Source organism: Amblyraja radiata, chromosome 1 (genome assembly GCF_010909765.2).
Source record: "Amblyraja radiata isolate CabotCenter1 chromosome 1, sAmbRad1.1.pri, whole genome shotgun sequence".
NCBI classification, from domain to species: Eukaryota; Metazoa; Chordata; class Chondrichthyes; order Rajiformes; family Rajidae; genus Amblyraja; species Amblyraja radiata.
In genome coordinates this window covers 190,623,573-190,641,464 of record NC_045956.1, presented here as the reverse complement: position 1 = coordinate 190,641,464, position 17,892 = coordinate 190,623,573, and the positions used below count along the sequence as shown (strand labels likewise).

General features: G+C 54.9%; 1 protein-coding gene across 1 annotated transcript; it reads left to right on the top strand.

The window, feature by feature from the left end:
• The first annotated feature begins 943 nt into the window (after positions 1–943).
• LOC116989505 (galectin-3-binding protein-like) lies at positions 944–13,140 on the top strand. The gene is made up of 5 exons (XM_033047005.1): positions 944–1,001; positions 3,818–4,009; positions 5,741–5,872; positions 6,378–6,645; positions 10,622–13,140. The coding sequence occupies exons 1-5, from the start codon at positions 944–946 to the stop codon at positions 11,691–11,693; spliced, it is 1,722 nt and encodes a 573-aa protein (XP_032902896.1). The 3' UTR covers positions 11,694–13,140.
• The last annotated feature ends 4,752 nt before the right edge of the window (positions 13,141–17,892 follow it).

Sequence of the window (17,892 nt, the reverse complement as noted above, 5' to 3'; positions counted from 1 at the left end):
GGACACAGACACAGACACAGACACAGACACAGACACAGGCACAGACACAGACACAGACACAGACACGGACACAGACACAGACACAGACACAGACACAGACACAGAAGCACACACAGACACGGACACGGACACAGACACAGACACAGACACGGACACAGACACAGACACAGACACGGACACAGACACAGACACAAACACAGACACGGACACAGACACAGACACAGACACAGACACAGACACAGACACGGACACAGACACAGACACGGACACAGACACAGACGCACACACAGACACGGACACGGACACGAACACGGACACAGACACACACACATGGACACGGACACGGACACACACACGGACACGGACACACACACACACACACACGCACACACAGACACGGACACGGACACGGACACACGGACACACACACACTCACAGACGCACACACAGACACACACACAGACACGGACACGGACACAGACGGGGAGCTGCGGCCGCCGACGCCGGTGGGAATCCGCGAGCGCAGATCGGTGTTTCCCGGAGACGGAGTCAGCGCGACCGGGATCACGTAAACCACCATCTGTGGGGGGGAGGGCGGTGGATGGATGGGGGGGGGGGGGTAGGGTTGAGGGGGGGGGGGGTGATGGGGAGGGGTAATGATGGGGAGGGGCGGGGCGAGTGGGAGAGGGGGTGGGATTAAAGTGGGGGAGGGGGTGGGGTGAGTGGGGGAGTGGGCGGACTTGGCCTCAGGACCATTCCTGGACGACGGGGGTAGGGGGGGGGGGGGGGGTCCGCGCTGTGAGGGACCGCTGGAGGGGGGTTGGAGGCGCTGATTCCCGGGGGAAGCGCTGGGTGTCCGGGTTGGAGGGGGACGGGGGTCCGGGCGGCCCCAGACCGCGCCTCATCCACTGACCCGCTCCCGCAGGCGACGGACGGACGGACGATGGAGAGTTTGCTGGCGGCGCTCTGCCTGTCTCTGCTCACCGCCCTCCCCACCACAGGTAAACTCCCTCCCCGAGAGCACCGCACCCCCCCCCCCCCATACTCTACTCACCCCGCATCCGCTCCACCCAACACCCACCCGCTCCACACACCTCCACCGCCCCACCCACTCCCCACCCCCCACGCCCGCTACCCAACCCTCTCCCCAGTCTCTCCCGCTCCTCCTCTCCCCCCGCATGTACCGACTCCCCTCCCCATGTCTCTCCCCCCACCAGCACTGAAGCGCGCAATATGTATCCCGATCCCCCGACTGTACTGACCCCCCACCCTCGTCTCCTTCCGTCTCTCTCCTGTCTCCCCCTCTGTCTCTGTCTCCCCCCGTGTCCCTGTCTCCCCCCGTGTCCCTATCTCCCCCTCTGTCTCTGTCTCCCCCTCTGTCTCTGTCTCCCCCCCCCCCCTCCCCCCGTGTCGGGGTCAACATACTGTATATGAATGCGCGGAGTATAAGGAATAAAGTGGACGAGCTTGAGGCTCAGTTAGAAACTGGCAAGTATGATGTTGTGGGATTTACTGAGACATGGCTGCAAGAGGGCCAGGGCTGGGAACTGAATATTCAAGGGTATACCTCCTATCGAAAAGACAGACAGGTGGGCAGAGGGGGTGGGGTTACCCTGTTGGTGAGGAATGAAATTCAGTCCCTTGCAAGGGGTGACATTGAAACAGGAGATGTGGAGTCAGTATGGATAGAACTAAGGAATTGTAAGGGTAAAAAGACCCTAATGGGACTAATCTACAGGCCCCCAAACAGTAGCCTGGACATAGGGCGCAACTTGAATCGAGTTAAAATTGGCATGTAGCAAAAGTAATGCTGTGGTTGTTATGGGAGATTTCAACATGCAGGTAGACTGGGAAAATCAGGTTGGTACTGGACCCCAAGAAAGGGACTTTGTGGAGTGCCTTCGTGATGGATTCTTTGAACAGCTTGTGATGGATCCTTTGAACAGCTTGTATTGGAGCCTACCAGGGAGAAGGCAATTCTGGATTTAGTGTTATGTAATGAACCGGATTTGATAAAGGACCTCGAGGTTAATGAGCCATTAGGAGGCAGTGACCATAACATGATCATGTTTAATCTACAATTGGAGAGGGAGAAGAGTAGATCGGAGGTGTCAGTGTTACAGTTGAATAAAGGGGACTATGGGGCCATGAGGGAGGAGCTGGCCAAAGTTGACTGTAAAGATACACTAGCAGGGATGACAGTGGAACAAAAATGCCAGGTGTTTCTAGGAATAATACAGAAGGTGCAGGATCAGTTCATTCCTAGGAGGAAGAAAGATTCCAAGGGGAGAAAGGGACGACCATGGCTGACAAGGGACGTCAGGGACAGTATAAAAATTAAAGCGAAGAAGTACAACGTAGCAAAGATGAGCGGGAAGCAAGAGGATTGGGTAATGTTTAAAGAACAACAGAAGATAACTAAAAAGACAATACGGGAAGAAAAGATGAGGTACGACGGTAAGCTAGCCAAGAATATAAAGCAGGATAGTAAAAGCTTCTTTAGGTATGTGAAGAGGAAAAAATTAGTTAAGATCAAAGTTGGACCCTTGAAGACTGAAAAAGGTGAATTTATTATGGGGAACAAGGAAATTGCAGATGAGTTGAACAGGTACTTTGGATCTGTCTTCACTAAGGAGGACACAAACAATCTTCCTGATATAGTAGTGGCCAGAGGATCTAGTGGCCAATACCATGTGCCAGAGGGCACATGGTATTGGGGGTTGAGTGCTGACATGGATAGAGAAGTGGTTGGCAGACAGGAAACAAAGAGTAGGGATTAACGGGTCCCTTTCAGAATGGCAGGCAGTGACTAGTGGGGCACCGCAAGGCTCGGTGCTGGGACCGCAGCTATTTACAATATACATCAATGATTTGGATGAAGGGATTCAAAGTAACATTAGCAAATTTGCAGATGACAAAAAGCTGGGTGGCAGTGTGAACTGGGAGGAGGATGCTATGAGAATGCAGGGTGACTTGGACAGGTTGGGGGAGTGGGCAGATGCATGGCAGATGAAGTTTAATACGGATAAATGTGAGGTTATCCACTTTGGTGTCCCTGTCTCCCCTGTGTCTCTGTCTCCCCCTGTGTCTCCCCCTGTGTCTGTGTCTCCCCCTGTGTCTCTGTCTCCCCTGTGTCTCTGTCTCCCCCTGTGTCTCCCCCTGTGTCTCCCCCTGTGTCTCTGTGTCTCCCCTGTGTCTCTGTCTCCCCTGTGTCTCTGTCTCCCCCTGTGTCTCTGTCTCCCCCTGTGTCTCTGTGTCTCCCCCTGTGTCTCTGTCTCCCCCTGTGTCTGTGTCTCCCCCTGTGTCTCTGTGTCTCTGTCTCCCCCTGTGTCTGTGTCTCCCCCTGTGTCTCCCCCTGTGTCTCTGTCTCCCCCTGTGTCTGTGTCTCCCCCTGTGTCTCCCCCTGTGTCTCCCCCTGTGTCTCTGTCTCCCCCTGTGTCTCTGTCTCCCCCTGTGTCTCTGTCTCCCCCTGTGTCTCTGTGTCTCTGTGTCTCCCCCTGTGTCTCTGTCTCCCCCTGTGTCTCTGTGTCTCTGTGTCTCTGTGTCTCCCCCTGTGTCTCTGTCTCCCCCTGTGTCTCTGTCTCCCCCTGTGTCTCTGTCTCCCCCTGTGTCTCTGCCTCCCCCTGTGTCTGTGTCTCTCCCTGTGTCTCTGTCTCTCCCTGTGTCTCTGTCTCCCCCTGTGTCTCTGTCTCCCCCTGTGTCTGTGTCTCCCCCTGTGTCTCCCCCTGTGTCTCCCCCTGTGTCTCTGTCTCCCCCTGTGTCTCTGTCTCCCCCTGTGTCTGTGTCTCCCCCTGTACTGACCACCCTGTCTCCCCAGCGGTGGATCGTGGTGAGCTGCGTCTGTCAGGGGGCCAGCAGCCGACGGAGGGCCGAGTGGAGGTTTACTATGACGGGGAGTGGGGCACGGTGTGTGACGATGGCTGGGACCTGACCGACGCCAACGTGGTTTGCCGCAGCCTGGGCTTCCTCAACGCCACAGAGGCCACCATCGGAGGCGTGTTCGGGGCAGGTGGGAGCGCCACACATCACCCACACGCTGCACACACACAACATGGGCCAGCACAGCACGGGAACAGGCCCTTCGGCCCACAAGCTCTGTGCTGACCAGTGATCCCCGCACGTTAACACTATTATACACACACTAGCGACAATTTACATTTATACCAAGCCAAATAGCCTACAATCCTGTATGTCTTTGGAGTGTGGGAGGAACCCCGAGCACCCGGAGAAAACCCGCACGGTCACGGGGAGAACCTGCAAACTCCGTACAGACAGCACCCGTAGTCAGGATCGAACCCGGGTCTGTTGGGAGGGAGGACTAGACCTGCCAAGGAAGGGGACACGGGCAGTGGTGGCCGGGGTGACATCTGGTGAGGGGGTAGAGGGGAAGAGGGGGTGGGGGGGGGGGGGTACAGCGCAGTCTACTACGCTATGTTGAAACACCCTGCTCCCCGAGGGAGGTCAGTGTTATGACAATGTCGTTTGTAACTGGACAGTGCCAGGCCCTTCGGCCTATCATTCGATGCCTCTCCCACAAACCTATCTGCACTAAAGACACCTGGACAGGCAAATGGGACTATCCCAGACTGGTAACAGGCGGCATGGCCAAGGCGGGCTGACGTCACTTTTATCTACATTAGCCTTCTCTGCCTAAATTCAACCACGTCTCTAGATCCCTTTCCACAGATGCTGCCTGATCCGCTGAGTTACCCCAGCACTTTGACGTTACCTGTCCCTCACCTCCTCCATTCCCCCCAATCAGACAGTGAATTCCAGATATAACCCCCATCTGTGTGACAAACTCTCACTCGGAATCCCAAACACACGCTGTCGGTGAATTGGGATTTGGGCCAAATACTGGCAAATGGACTGAGCCCAGAGTGCTAACTTGGTCGGACAAACATAGAAACATAGAAACATAGAAAATAGGTGCAGGAGGAGGCCATTCGGCCCTTCGAGCCAGCACCGCCATTCATTGTGATCATGGCTGATCGTCCCCTATCAATAACCCGTGCCTGCCTTCTCACCATATCCCTTGACTCCACTAGCCCCTAGAGCTCTATCTAAATCCATCCAGTGATTTGGCCTGCACTGCCCTCTGTGGCAGGGAATTCCACAAATTCACAACTCTCTGAGTGAAAACGTTTTTTCTCACCTCAGCCTTAAATGACCTCCCCTTTATTCTAAGACTGTGGCCCCTGGTTCTGGACTCGCCCAACATTGGGAACATTTTTCCTGCATCTAGCTTGTCCAGTCCTTTTATAATTTTATTTGTTTTTTTAAGACCCCCCCCCCCCCCCCTCATCCTTCTAAACTCCAGTGAATACAAGCCGAGTCTTTTCAATCTTTCCTCATATAACAGTCCCGCCATGGACAAAGTGGGCCGAAGGGCATGTTTCCGTGCTGTACCGTGCAGCTCCGTGACTCTGTCGGTGGGTCGGTGGTGGAGAAAACCCATCAAGACCTCAACGTCCCGAGAAACATGCGGAGATTGGGCTTGTCCGCAGAGACGCCGCTGAAGCTGCACATATCAACAACGGGGAGGGGGGTTGTGACTGGTGACACCGCGGCCTGGGGCGGCAACTCCAATGGGGGTGGTAAGAGCCCCTTTATACACGGGGGGGGGGGGGGCGATCAGCAGGAGGGAGGTGGGGGGGGGCGGTCCGTGCGGAGATAGCGCGGCCATACTGACCCCCTCAACCTCTCTCTCTTCCCCCCCCCCCCCCCCCCTACACTCCAGGTTCTGGCCCCATCCTGATGGACGAGGTGGCGTGTGCGGGCACCGAGACCTCGCTCACACTCTGCAAGAGTCGTGGCTGGAAGGTCCACGACTGCCAGCACTCGGAGGATGCAGGGGCCCGCTGCGACCCCCGTACGTATGGGGAGGGGGGGGGGATAGAGAAGGGGTCGGGAGGGCAAGGGTGGGGGAGAGGGAGGAGGGAGGGGGAAGGGGAGGAGGTTGTAAGGGGAGATGGAGAACAGTGGGGGGTGGAGGGGGGCGGAGGGGAGAGGGCGAGAGGGCGAGTAGGGAAGGGGAGGCCACGGCTGCCAGCACTCGGAGGATGCAGGGGCCCGCTGTGACCCCGGCTCAATAGACAATAGACAATAGATGCAGGAGTAGGCCATTCGGCCCTTCGATCCAGCACCGCCATTCAATGTGATCATGGCTGATCATCCCCAATCAGTACCCCGTTCCTGCCTTTTCCCCATATCCCCTGACTCCGCTATCTTTAAGAGCCCTATCTAGCTCTCTCTTGAAAGGTACGTGCGGGGGTGGGAGTGGGGGGGGGGGGGGGGGGGGGGGGGGGGGGGGGAGGAGGTATGGGGGGGGTGCGGACGGTGAGTGGCCGGACACTGACGGTCAGTCTCTGCCCCAGGCCTGGCCGGAGCGCTGCCCAGCTACCGGCTGGAGCAGACGGCGGAGCTGCGGCAGTCTCTGGGGCAACTGTACCTGAGCCAGAAGCGCTGCCAGGTGCGGATCCTGGTGCAGACGGCGAGACGCGGCCCCGTCAAGCTGCACCTGTGCGCCCACCGCCTGGTGCTCGGCCTCAGCGCCGACGGCAACCTCATCAGCGGCAACCGGAGCAGCGGCGTCCACATCACCGTCCGCCCCGAGTGCCTGCCCCATGTCGAGGACTTCATCAGGTGGGCGACACCCGTGACCCCGAACCTAACCCCGGCACCTGACCCTAGACCCCGGCACCTAGCCCCTGAGCCCAGACCCCTGACCCCGACCAATAACCCCGCTACCTGACCCCAACCCTTGACCCCGGCACCTGACCCAGACCCTAACCCAGATACCTGACCCCTACCTTGACCCCAACCCCTGACCCCGACACCTAGCCCCTGAACCCTGACTCCAACCTTTGACTCCGGCACCTGACCCCGCCCCTTGACCCCGGACCTGTCCCCAGCACCAACCCTTGACCCCGGCACCTGACCCCGACCGTAACCCCGACACCTGACCCCGACCCTCAACCCCAGCACCTGACCCGACCCTGAACCTAGACCCCTGATCCCGGCCCTTGACCCCGGCACCTGACCTCGACCCATGACCCCGGCACCTAGCCCCTGATCCCAGACCCCTGACCCCGGCCCTGATCCCGACCCCGGGTTCCAACCCCGCCGACCCGTTACCGGACCGCCAGTCCCCGCACCGACCCCCAACCCTGACTCCCTCACCCGGCCCGGCCCTGAGCCTCGGTCCCGACTACATTACGGTGCAGCGTACGTGGGCCTCACCGGGTGGGGAGCGACCCACGACCCCTGCCCTCACGACCTCCACTCCGAACCCCTTCTTGAGGGGACCTCTCCCACACGGGGGCAAAAAAACAAACCTAGAACACTCCCCGTCTCTGATTAAACCTAATCCGATCCCAAATATCCTCTCCCACAGACAAAACATGCTGGAGTAACTCAACGGGTCGGGCAGCATCTCAGACCGAAGAATGGTCTCGATCTGAAACGTCACCCATTCCTTCTCTCCACAGCTGCTGCCTGTCTGTCCCGCTGAATTACTCCAGCTTTTTGTGTGTCTATCTTCGGCGTTAACCAGCATCTGCAGGATACATCCTGTCCGAGCTTCCCCACCACTGACACGACTCAGGCTCGCCAGCCTGGTATTCGCTGGTTCTCGCTTCTTCCCTTCTTAAATAAAGGATCAACATTGGCTACTGACCAGTCCTCCAGCATCTTGCCGGTGGCGAGAGAAGACACAAAGATCTTTGTCAAACCTCCCGCAATCTCCACTGTTGGCTCTCTCAATAACCTGGGATCGATCCCATCAGGTCAAAGTCAAAAGTCAAAGTTTTATTCATGCAGTGAAATGAATTTGCCAGCAGCGATACATTTAAAAAGAACACACAATACACAATAAAATTTAACACAAACAGGTCCTGGGGATTTATCCACATTCATGCGCTTGAAGAGCCCAAACACCTATTTCTCTTTGATCTCAAACAACCCTTGCATATTAGCATTCTCCACACTGATCTCACCGCCCTCCTCGGTGAAAACAGATGCAACCTCCACCTGCCTTCGCCCACGTCCTTAGTCATCTCTCACCAGCAGATACCCAGCAGTATCTACTCATTCAGTGTCGTCTACAAACCTACTGAACATGGCAACTAGATGGTCTCCAAAATAGGTAACGCGGTCACGGTGGCCCCAGTGCCCACCCACGTCGCAAAGCCCCCTCCCCTGGTCATTCTCTCCCCTTAGTCACTCCCTTGGGCCACTGCCCTGGTCACCCCTCCCCTGTCCACTCTCCGCTGGCCACTCACATGGTCAGACATCTCCGATCTGAATGACCACCAGCCAGAGTTAGACAATAGGTGCAGGAGGAGGCCATTCGGCCCTTCGAGCGAGCACCCCCATTCAATGTGATCATGGCTGATCATCCCCAATCAGTACCCCGTTCCTGCCTTCTCTCCATATCCCCTGAATCCGCTATTTTTAAGAGCCCTATCCAGCTCTCTCTTGAAAGTATCCAGAGAACCTGCCTCCACCGCCCTCTGAGGCAGAGAATTCCACAGACTCACCACTCTGTGAGAAAAAGTGTTTCCTCGCCTCCGTTCTAAATGGCTTACTCCTTATTCTTAAACTGTGGCCCCTGGTTCTGGACTCCCCCAACATCGGGAACATGTTTCCTGCCTCTAGCGTGTCCAAACCCTTAACAATCTTATATTTTTCAATGAGATACCCTCTCATCCTTCTAAACTCCAGCGTGTACAAGCCCAGCGGCTCCATTCTCTGAGCATATGACAGTCCCGCCATCCCGGGAATTAGCCTTGTAAACCTACACTGCACTCGCTCAATAGCAAGAATGTCCTTCCTCAAACTATGGGACCAAAACTGCACACAATACTCCAGGTGTGGTCTCACTAGGGCTCTGTACAACTGCAGAAGGACCTCTTTGCTCCTATATTCGATTCCTCTTGTTATAAAGGCCAACATTCCATTCGCTTTCTTCACTGCCTGCTGTACCTGCATGCTTACTTTCATAGACCGATGAACAAGGAGCCCCAGATCCAGTGTTCAAAAGGGAACTGCAGATGCTGGAATATCGAAGGTACACAAAATTGCTGGGGAAATTTCCCCAGCAATTTTGTGTGCCCCAGATCCAGTGTTGTGTCCTCTTCTCCAGCTCACTTTGGATCCCATCACCTTCAGACCAACCGGCCTTGTGAAAGTCCAGGTAGACAATATCTCCCACCCCGCCCTCATCAACCTCCCTGTCACCTCTTCAAATCAAACAATCACATTTGTGTGAGACGGTTCTCCCTGCACTAAACGGCTGGTCCGCGGTGAAAGAATCTTCACCCAATCCATTCCTATCATGACCGTGCCTGCGCTCCACGGAATAAAGTCCTAGGCTGCCCAACCTCTCCCTGTAGCTCAAGCCCTCGAGTCCAAGCAACATCCTCATTAATCTTCTCTGCACTCTTTCCTGCAACATGGCGACCAAAAATAGATACAATCACCCAGTGTGTGTACGCCAATGTCCTGAACGACGATAACGCGATCTTCCAACTTCTGCACTCACTACCCCAACTGATCAAGGCCAATGTGCCAAATGAATTCACGGCCACCCGCCACTTTCAAGGAACTGTGTATCTGTGTTCACCCCTAGATCCCTCTGCTCTACAACAGTCCCCATGGCCCTGTGTTCACCCCTAGATCCCTCTGGTCTACAACACTCCCCATGGCCCTGTGTTCACCCCTAGATCCCTCTGGTCTACAACACTCCCCATGGCCCTGTGTTCACCCCTAGATCCCTCTGCTCTACAACAGTCCCCATGGCCCTGTGTTCACCCCTAGATCCCTCTGCTCTACAACACTCCCCATGGCCCTGTGTTCACCCCTAGATCCCTCTGGTCTACAATACTCCCCATGGCCGTGTTCACCCCTAGATCCCTCTGCTCTACAACAGTCCCCATGGCCCTGTGTTCACCCCTAGATCCCTCTGCTCTACAACACTCCCCATGGCCCTGCCATTCACTCTACAGTGAATCTATAATGCGTCAGCCCGACAGAGATTTAACAGCTTCCTGACTTCGTGTGTTCACCCCGTGATTTCGTGCGTATATTCGGTGTCTCCTCGTCCCCGTGGCTAACACTCACACTCCTACCCTTTCCTCGCCTCCTTCTCCACTCCCCGGATCGGCTCCCCATCCCCTCACTCCCCTCCCCTCTCACGCCTCTCCCCTCCATCATTCCCGCCTCTCGCCCCCCTCACTCACTCCCCCTCACTCCCTCCACTCCCTCTCACCCCCTCCCCTCACCCCCCCCCTCACTCCCCTTCCCTCTTACCCCTCCCCTCTTGCCCCCCTCCCCCCCCTCATTTCCTCCTCTCACCCCCCTGACTCACCCTCCTTCTCTTTCTCACCCCCCTCCCCTCACTCCCCTCCCCTCACTTCCCTCCCCTCACCCCTTCTCCGCCCACATTCCCGCCTCTCGCCCCCCTCACTCACTCCCCTTCTCTCTCCCTCACTCCCCTCCCCTGCACTCCCCTCCCCTCCCTCATCCCCTCCTCTCGCCCCCCTGATTCACCCCCCCCCCTCCCTTCTCTCCCCCCTCACCCCCCTCCCCTCCCCCCTCACCCCCTCCGTCTCCCCCGCAGGTATTTCTACACCAAGACCATCGATGTGACTCTAGCGTCGGTGAAGTGTATCCACAACATGGCATCAGATTACGGGGTGACTGCGGTGCGGGATCATTGTGACCGACTCTTCTACAAACTGTTGCCGCAGGACCCGTCCTTCCGCCACCAGCTGGAGCTGTTCAACTATGCGGAGGCGGTGAAGGACCCGCTCCTGAAGGAGGTTTGCCTGGAGTACTTGGCGTGGAACTGCCAGGCATTTATCCGCTCGCCGTCGTGGCTGGAGTTTAGCGGCGAGCAGCTGAACTCGTTGCTGCTCAGGTCGGACATCGTCATCTGGAACGAGGTGACTCTGTTCCGCGCCGTCGAGTCGTGGATCGTCAACAACAAGAAGACGGAACTCACCCACGAGCTGATGGACAAGATCCGCTTCCAAATGATCTCGGCCGAGGACCTGTCCAAGATCCAGCTGCAGTCTTCACTCTACGAAGAACACGACAGTTTCTTCCTCAAGAGGTTCCTCAAAGCCTTCGAGTTCCACTCTGTGTCGGTGGCCCAGCTGAGTGTGGAGCGGCACGGCTCGGAGCTCAGCCTGGAGCCCAGGATCTACACATCTCCGGCCTGGAGCGCGGCCCTGCACGTCGACACGGGCGCTCAGGCCCACAGCTCAGCCGCCACCTACTACAACGGCTACCAGTATGTACACCAGCTCAGCTTTACCCAGCCCTCCTCGCCCACCATCTCCTTCCAGACCAACAGGTATACCAGCTCCTTCTACGACTCCGACAACATCTTCTGGACGGCCTTCTACCACCTGAGTGCGCAGAGCTGTAAGAGCAGCAACGTGCCTTGCCCCTTCACCATCTACCCCATCGCCACCCTCACCAGCAATGGCCACAACAAGGAGAACCACGTGCGCTACCACAACAAGGTCCTGCTACTCTGCAGCAACAACTACGTCTCATACGTACACGACGTGAAGGAGAACAGCGCTATCCTCCCCTCCTTCAAAGGCCAGGGCCTCTTCTTCTTCGGCTGTGAATCTGGCCTTTTCTCCACTCTCAGGTTCGTGGTCAGACCTGTGTACAAGTGAATAGCCCAGCAACGAGACCCTCGACAGTGGGCTGTACGGGTGGGATTACACCTTGTACTGATGGTGTTACACCCTGTACTGATGGTGTCACACCCTGTACTGGTGATGTTATACTGTACTGATGGTGTTAATCCTGTACTGATGGTGTTACACTATACTGATGGTGTTACACCCTGTACTGATGGTGTCACACCCTGTACTGGTGATGTTATACTGTACTGATGGTGTCACACTCTGTACTGATGGTGTCACACCCTGTACTGATGGTGTCACACCCTGTACTGATGGTGTTATACTGTACTGATGGTGTTACACTATACTGATGGTGTTATACTGTACTGATGGTGTTACACTATACTGATGGTGTCACACCCTGTACTGATGGTGTTACACCCTGTACTGATGGTGTTACACCCTGTACTGATGGTGTTACACTATACTGATGGTGTTATACTGTACTGATGGTGTCACACCCTGTACTGGTGATGTTATACTGTACTGATGGTGTCACACCCTGTACTGATGGTGTCACACCCTGTACTGGTGATGTTATACTGTACTGATGGTGTTACACTGTACTGATGGTGTCACACCCTGTACTGATGGTGTTACACCCTGTATGGATGGCGTTACACCCTGTACTGATGGTGTTAATCCTGTACTGATGGTGTTACACCCTGTACTGATGGTGTTACACCCTGTACTGATGGCGTTACACCCTGTACTGATGGTTTTACACCTTGTACTGATGGCGTTACACCCTGTACTGATGGTGTTACACCCTGTACTGATGGTTTTACACCTTGTACTGATGGCGTTACACCCTGTACTGATGGTGTTACACCCTGTACTGATGGTGTTACACTGTAGTAATGGTGTTAATCCTGTACTGATGGTGTTACACCCTGTACTGATGGTGTTACACCTTGTACTGATGGCGTTACACCCTGTACTGATGGTGTTACACCCTGTACTGATGGTTTTACACCTTGTACTGATGGCGTTACACCCTGTACTGATGGTGTTACACTGTAGTAATGGTGTTAATCCTGTACTGAATTGTGTTACAATGTACTGATGATGTTACACTGAGCATTGACGATGTTACACTGTACTGATGGTGTTACACTGTGCATTGATGGTGTTACACTGTGCATTGATGGTGTTACACTGTGCATTGATGGTGTTACACTGTGCATTGATGGTGTTACACTGTGCATTGATGGTGTTACACTGTGCATTGATGGTGTTACACTGTGCATTGATGGTGTTACACTGTGCATTGATGGTGTTACACTGTGTAGTGATGGTGTCACACTGTATTGATGATGTTACACTGTACCGATGGTGTTACACTGTGCACTGATGGTGTTACACTGAGCATTGATGGTGTTACACTGTGCTGAAGATGTTACACTGTACTGATGGCGTTACACCCTGTACTGATGGTGTTACACCCTGTACTGATGGTTACACTGTGTAGTGATGGTGTCACACTGTATTGATGATGTTACACTGTACCGATGGTGTTACACTGTGCACTGATGGTGCCACACTGAACATCGATGGTGTTATACTATGTACTGATGGTGTTACACTGTACGTTGATGGCGTTACACTGTATTGATGGTGTCACACTCTACTGATGGTGTTACATTGTGTACTGATGGTGCTAAACTGTGCACTGAGGGAGTTCCACTGTGTTTTCATGGTGTTACACCGAATTCTACAGTTGTAATCTTGTACAGACTGTTAGACTGTGTACTGAGGATGCCACACAGCAGGTTATGGGCCCAAGATCACTGTAAAATGGAATGGACATGAACACATTCTGGGAATGGAGGGATATGGATGACGTTCAGGCAGAGAATATTACTTTAACGCTGCACCATATTCAGCACGAACATAGAGGGCCTGTTTCTGTGCTGCACTGTTCAATGCACAGAGCTGTTACCTTAGGGCCTGTCCCACTTGGGCGTCATTTGCGCGTCACGCAGATGGCGCGCGAAGATTTTGTAAAACCTCAAATCCTGGGGCGACCGCGCGTCACTGCCTACGTCACCGCACAGCATGCGCGCGGCGTGACGCGTGAATGATGTCGCGTAAATTACGCGCAAATGACGCCGGTGGGACAGGCCCTTTACTGTCCACGATCTCGAAAGCAGTTTACACAAGACTCAACACGGGTAGTGCGAGCACAGAAACAGGTCCATCGACCCACCAGGTCCACGCTGCCCACGGCACCAAACTAACCATTTACCGCGTTGATTTGTACACAAAGTGACAATGCACAAAATCCCGGAAACATCTAGAATCCGAGAACACGCTGTAATTAAAGAGCGTCACCTTTTCAAAGTTGTCCTTGTGTTTGACTTCTCCCACGCACTCACCGCCCGGGCTCCCCTCACCCACCCGGAGACCCCTCCTCACGCCGGGGCTCCCGCAGACCCCCCCCCCCCCCCCGACCCCTCCCACACCCGGACACTCCCGCCACACGTTCACCCCACGTCCTCGTCCCCCCCAAATTATTGCCCGCGGACCTCCGGCGCCGACGCAAGGACCACAGTCTCTAAAGCGGAGATTTTCGCTGTCAGTTTATTGTGAGTTCGGGTGCAACGCGCCGCGGGGAGACGGACATTTGTCCCGGGCTGAGCCAGACGGCCGGTCGTAGGATCCGACACTCGCGGTTCCGTCGCCCGGGCCCCGCTCGGTCCCGTGTCCGGAAAATTCCGTCAAATTGCGGGACAGCGGCCCGTGACCGGCATTGGTGAATCCGTCCGCGCCAGACATACACTGATAGGCACACACACATATATACACACACACACACATATACACACACACATACACACATATACACACATATACACACACACACATATACACACACACACACATATACACACACACATATATACACACACACAACACACACACATACACACATATACACACATACACACACACATATACACACACACACATATACACACACACATATACACACACACACACATATACACACACACACACATATACACACACATATACACACACACACATATACACACACACACACATATACATACATACACACACACACACACACACATACACACACACACACACACATATACATACACACACACACACACACATATACATACATACACACAAACACGCACACACACACACACAGCGAGGTGTTAGTGACGGTCCGGGAAAGACCGGCTGAGATGATGGATGGGGCGCGCGGAGCCGGTGAGGGGGGGGGGGGGGTGAGAGAGTGGGGAGTGAGACTGGGGGGGGGGGGGGGGTCCGAGTCACCCCGAGAGAGATCTCCTACTGTATATCCGCAAGACCCCTCCGACCCACTGCTCCTCCATGAGGTCACCCCTCGCCCTCCTCAGCTCCAATCCAGAAAGTCCCAGCCTATGCAAGCTCGCCCTGTAACTCAAGCCCGCAAGCCCAGGTATCGACCTGGTGAATCCTTTAGCAACTCCATGACAATAGACAACAGGTGCAGGAGTAGGCCATTCGGCCCTTCGAGCCAGCACCAGCACTCAATGTGATCATGGCTGATCATCCCCAATCAGTACCCCGTACCTGCCTTTTCCCCATATCCCCTGACTCCGCTATTTTTAAGAGCCCTATCTAGCTCTCTCTTGAAAGCATCCAGGGAAACTGCCTGAGGCAGAGAATTCCACATACTCACCACTTTCTGTGAGAAAAACTGTTTCCTCGTCTCCGTTCTAAATGGCTTACTCCTTATTCTCAAACTGTGGCCCCTGGTTCTGGACTCCCCCAACATCGGGAACATGTTTCCTGCCTCTAGCGTGTCCATGCCCTTAACAATCTTATATGTTTCAATGAGATGCCCTCTCATCCTTCTAAACTCCAGAGTGTACAAGCCCAGCTGCTCCATTACCTCAGCATATGACAGTCCCGCTAACCCGGGAATGACGTGTAAAGATTCACCATGTTATGCGCGGCCTCGGCCTCTGTTTACAAAGCACAGGGTACTGATGCTGTGAGACTGTGGCCACTTTCTCAGCCTCGTCACTACATTACTCGTCTCAGCCTCGTCTACACTACATTATTCCCAGTTTAACTCTCCCATAGTCCCAGCACATTCTACACTGCTAAAAATACCAATCACACCCAGCGGACAAGCAACCTACAAACCTCGCACGTCTTTGAAGTCTACATCAAATTTGATTAGAGATACAGCGCGGAAACAGGCCCTTCGGCCCACCGAGTCCGTGCCGACCAGCGATCCCCGTAACACTATAACACTAGGTAGACAAAAGTACTGGAGAAACTCAGCGGGTGCAGCAGCATCTATGGAGCGAAGGAAATAGGCAACGTTTCGTCCCGAAACGTTGCCCATTTCCTTCGCTCCATAGATGCTGCTGCACCCTCTGAGTTTCTCCAGCACATTTGTCTACCTTCGATTTTCCAGCATCTGCAGTTCCTTCTTAAACACACTATAACAGTATCCTACACACACTAGCGACGATTTACAGAAGCCAATTTAACCTACAAACTGCGCGTCTTTGGAGTGTGGGAGGAAACCGGAGCACCCGGAGAAAGGCCACGCGGTCACGGGGAGAACGTACAAACTCCGTACAGACAGCGCCGGTGGTGTGGATGGAACCCGGGTCTCGGGCGCTGTGAGGCGGCAACTCCACCGCTGCCCCACCGTGCCGCTCAATATGTCTATATATTTGTTGATATGGGGACCGCAGCCTGGAGAGGAGGTGAAATGAGGGTTAGTAGCATTTGGATATTTATAAAGACAGCATTAGGGTGAGGAACACGCGAGGAGCAGGCTGACAGATGGTGGAAGCACTCCAGGTGCCCCCCCCCCCCCCCCCCCCACACACGCTGTACAGGAGGTTAGTCACAGAAACACGCCATTCGGCCCACCTGGGCCCTGGTAACCCAGTTGACAAACTAGGCTTCTTCCACTCGCCTGTATTTGCCTCACATCAAAGAGACGCATTGTGGAAACAGGCCTTTCGGCCCAACATCTCCATGCTGACATAATGATCTGCAAGTGCTGGTTTACCCCCAAAAAAGCACAAAGTGCTGGAGTAACTCAGCGGGTCAGGCAGTATCTGTAAAGGACATGGATAGGCGACGTTTTGGGTCGGGATCCGTCTTCAGACATGTAGACCAAGGTGTTCCATAGTCTGGAGTGTAGACAGGCCCTTCGGCCCTACCTGCCCAATGCGGGCCAACACGCCCCATCTACACTAGTCTCCCCTGTCCACGTTGTTCTATCCATGTACCTGTCTAAATGTTGGGATAGTCCCAGCCTCAACTACCTGCTCCGGCAGCTCGTTCCATACACCCGCCACCCGCTGTTTGAAAAAGTTGCCCCTCAGGTTCCTTCACCAGAAACCATGGGTTAACAATGTATTTACCCGATCTACGCCCGTCATAGAACAGTACTAAACGGACACAGGACCTTCGGCCCACCTTGTCCATACTGACCCATTTGGCATACTGGGTTAGTTCCATATCCCTCTGAACCACATGTGTTAAAGGCGGCAATGGTGCCCGCGTCTCCGGATTCAATGGCAGCTCATTTAAGATACAGACCTTCAATGACAAACGTTGCCCTTCAGCCCCTCGGATATCTCTTCCCTATAACTCAGGCCCAGGGAACCCCCGGGTCTGCTGGACACATGCACCTCCAAACCCACCGGTCCCGGGAACCCCCACTGCCTTTCCTTGTGCGCGACCCCCTCAACTCTGGTAACCCCCCCCCCACCCCCCCTCCCCCATCACTGTCTTCCCAATCCCCCTGTCCCCTCCTCACATACATCGACCCTCTCTACCCCTCACCCTCTCCCCCTCTCTCCCCATCCCCCTCTCCCCTCTCTCCTTCTAACATACATCGACCCTCTCTCCCCCTCACCTTCTCTCCCCCTCACCCACCCTCTCTCCCCCTCACTGTCTTCCCCATCCCCCTCCTCACATACATCGACCCTCTCTCCCCCTCACCTTCTCTCCCCCTCACCCACCCTTTCAACCCCCTCACTGTCTTCCCCATCCCCCTCCTCACATACATCGACCCTCTCTACCCCTCACCCTCTGCCCCTCCCCCCCCCCCCTCTCACCCTCTGTCCCCCTCACCCACACGGACCCCCTCTCCCCCCTCCCACACCGACCTTTTCTCCCCCTCACCCTC

Excerpts from the sequence above, each read along its gene's own strand:
- LOC116989505 (XM_033047005.1), top strand. The coding sequence starts at position 944 with ATGGAGAGTTTGCTGGCGGCGCTCTGCCTGTCTCTGCTCACCGCCCTC. Across the intron at positions 1,002-3,817 it reads CACCGCCCTCCCCACCACAG|CGGTGGATCGTGGTGAGCTG; the intron begins GTAAACTCCCTC and ends CTGTCTCCCCAG. Across the intron at positions 4,010-5,740 it reads CGGAGGCGTGTTCGGGGCAG|GTTCTGGCCCCATCCTGATG; the intron begins GTGGGAGCGCCA and ends CCTACACTCCAG.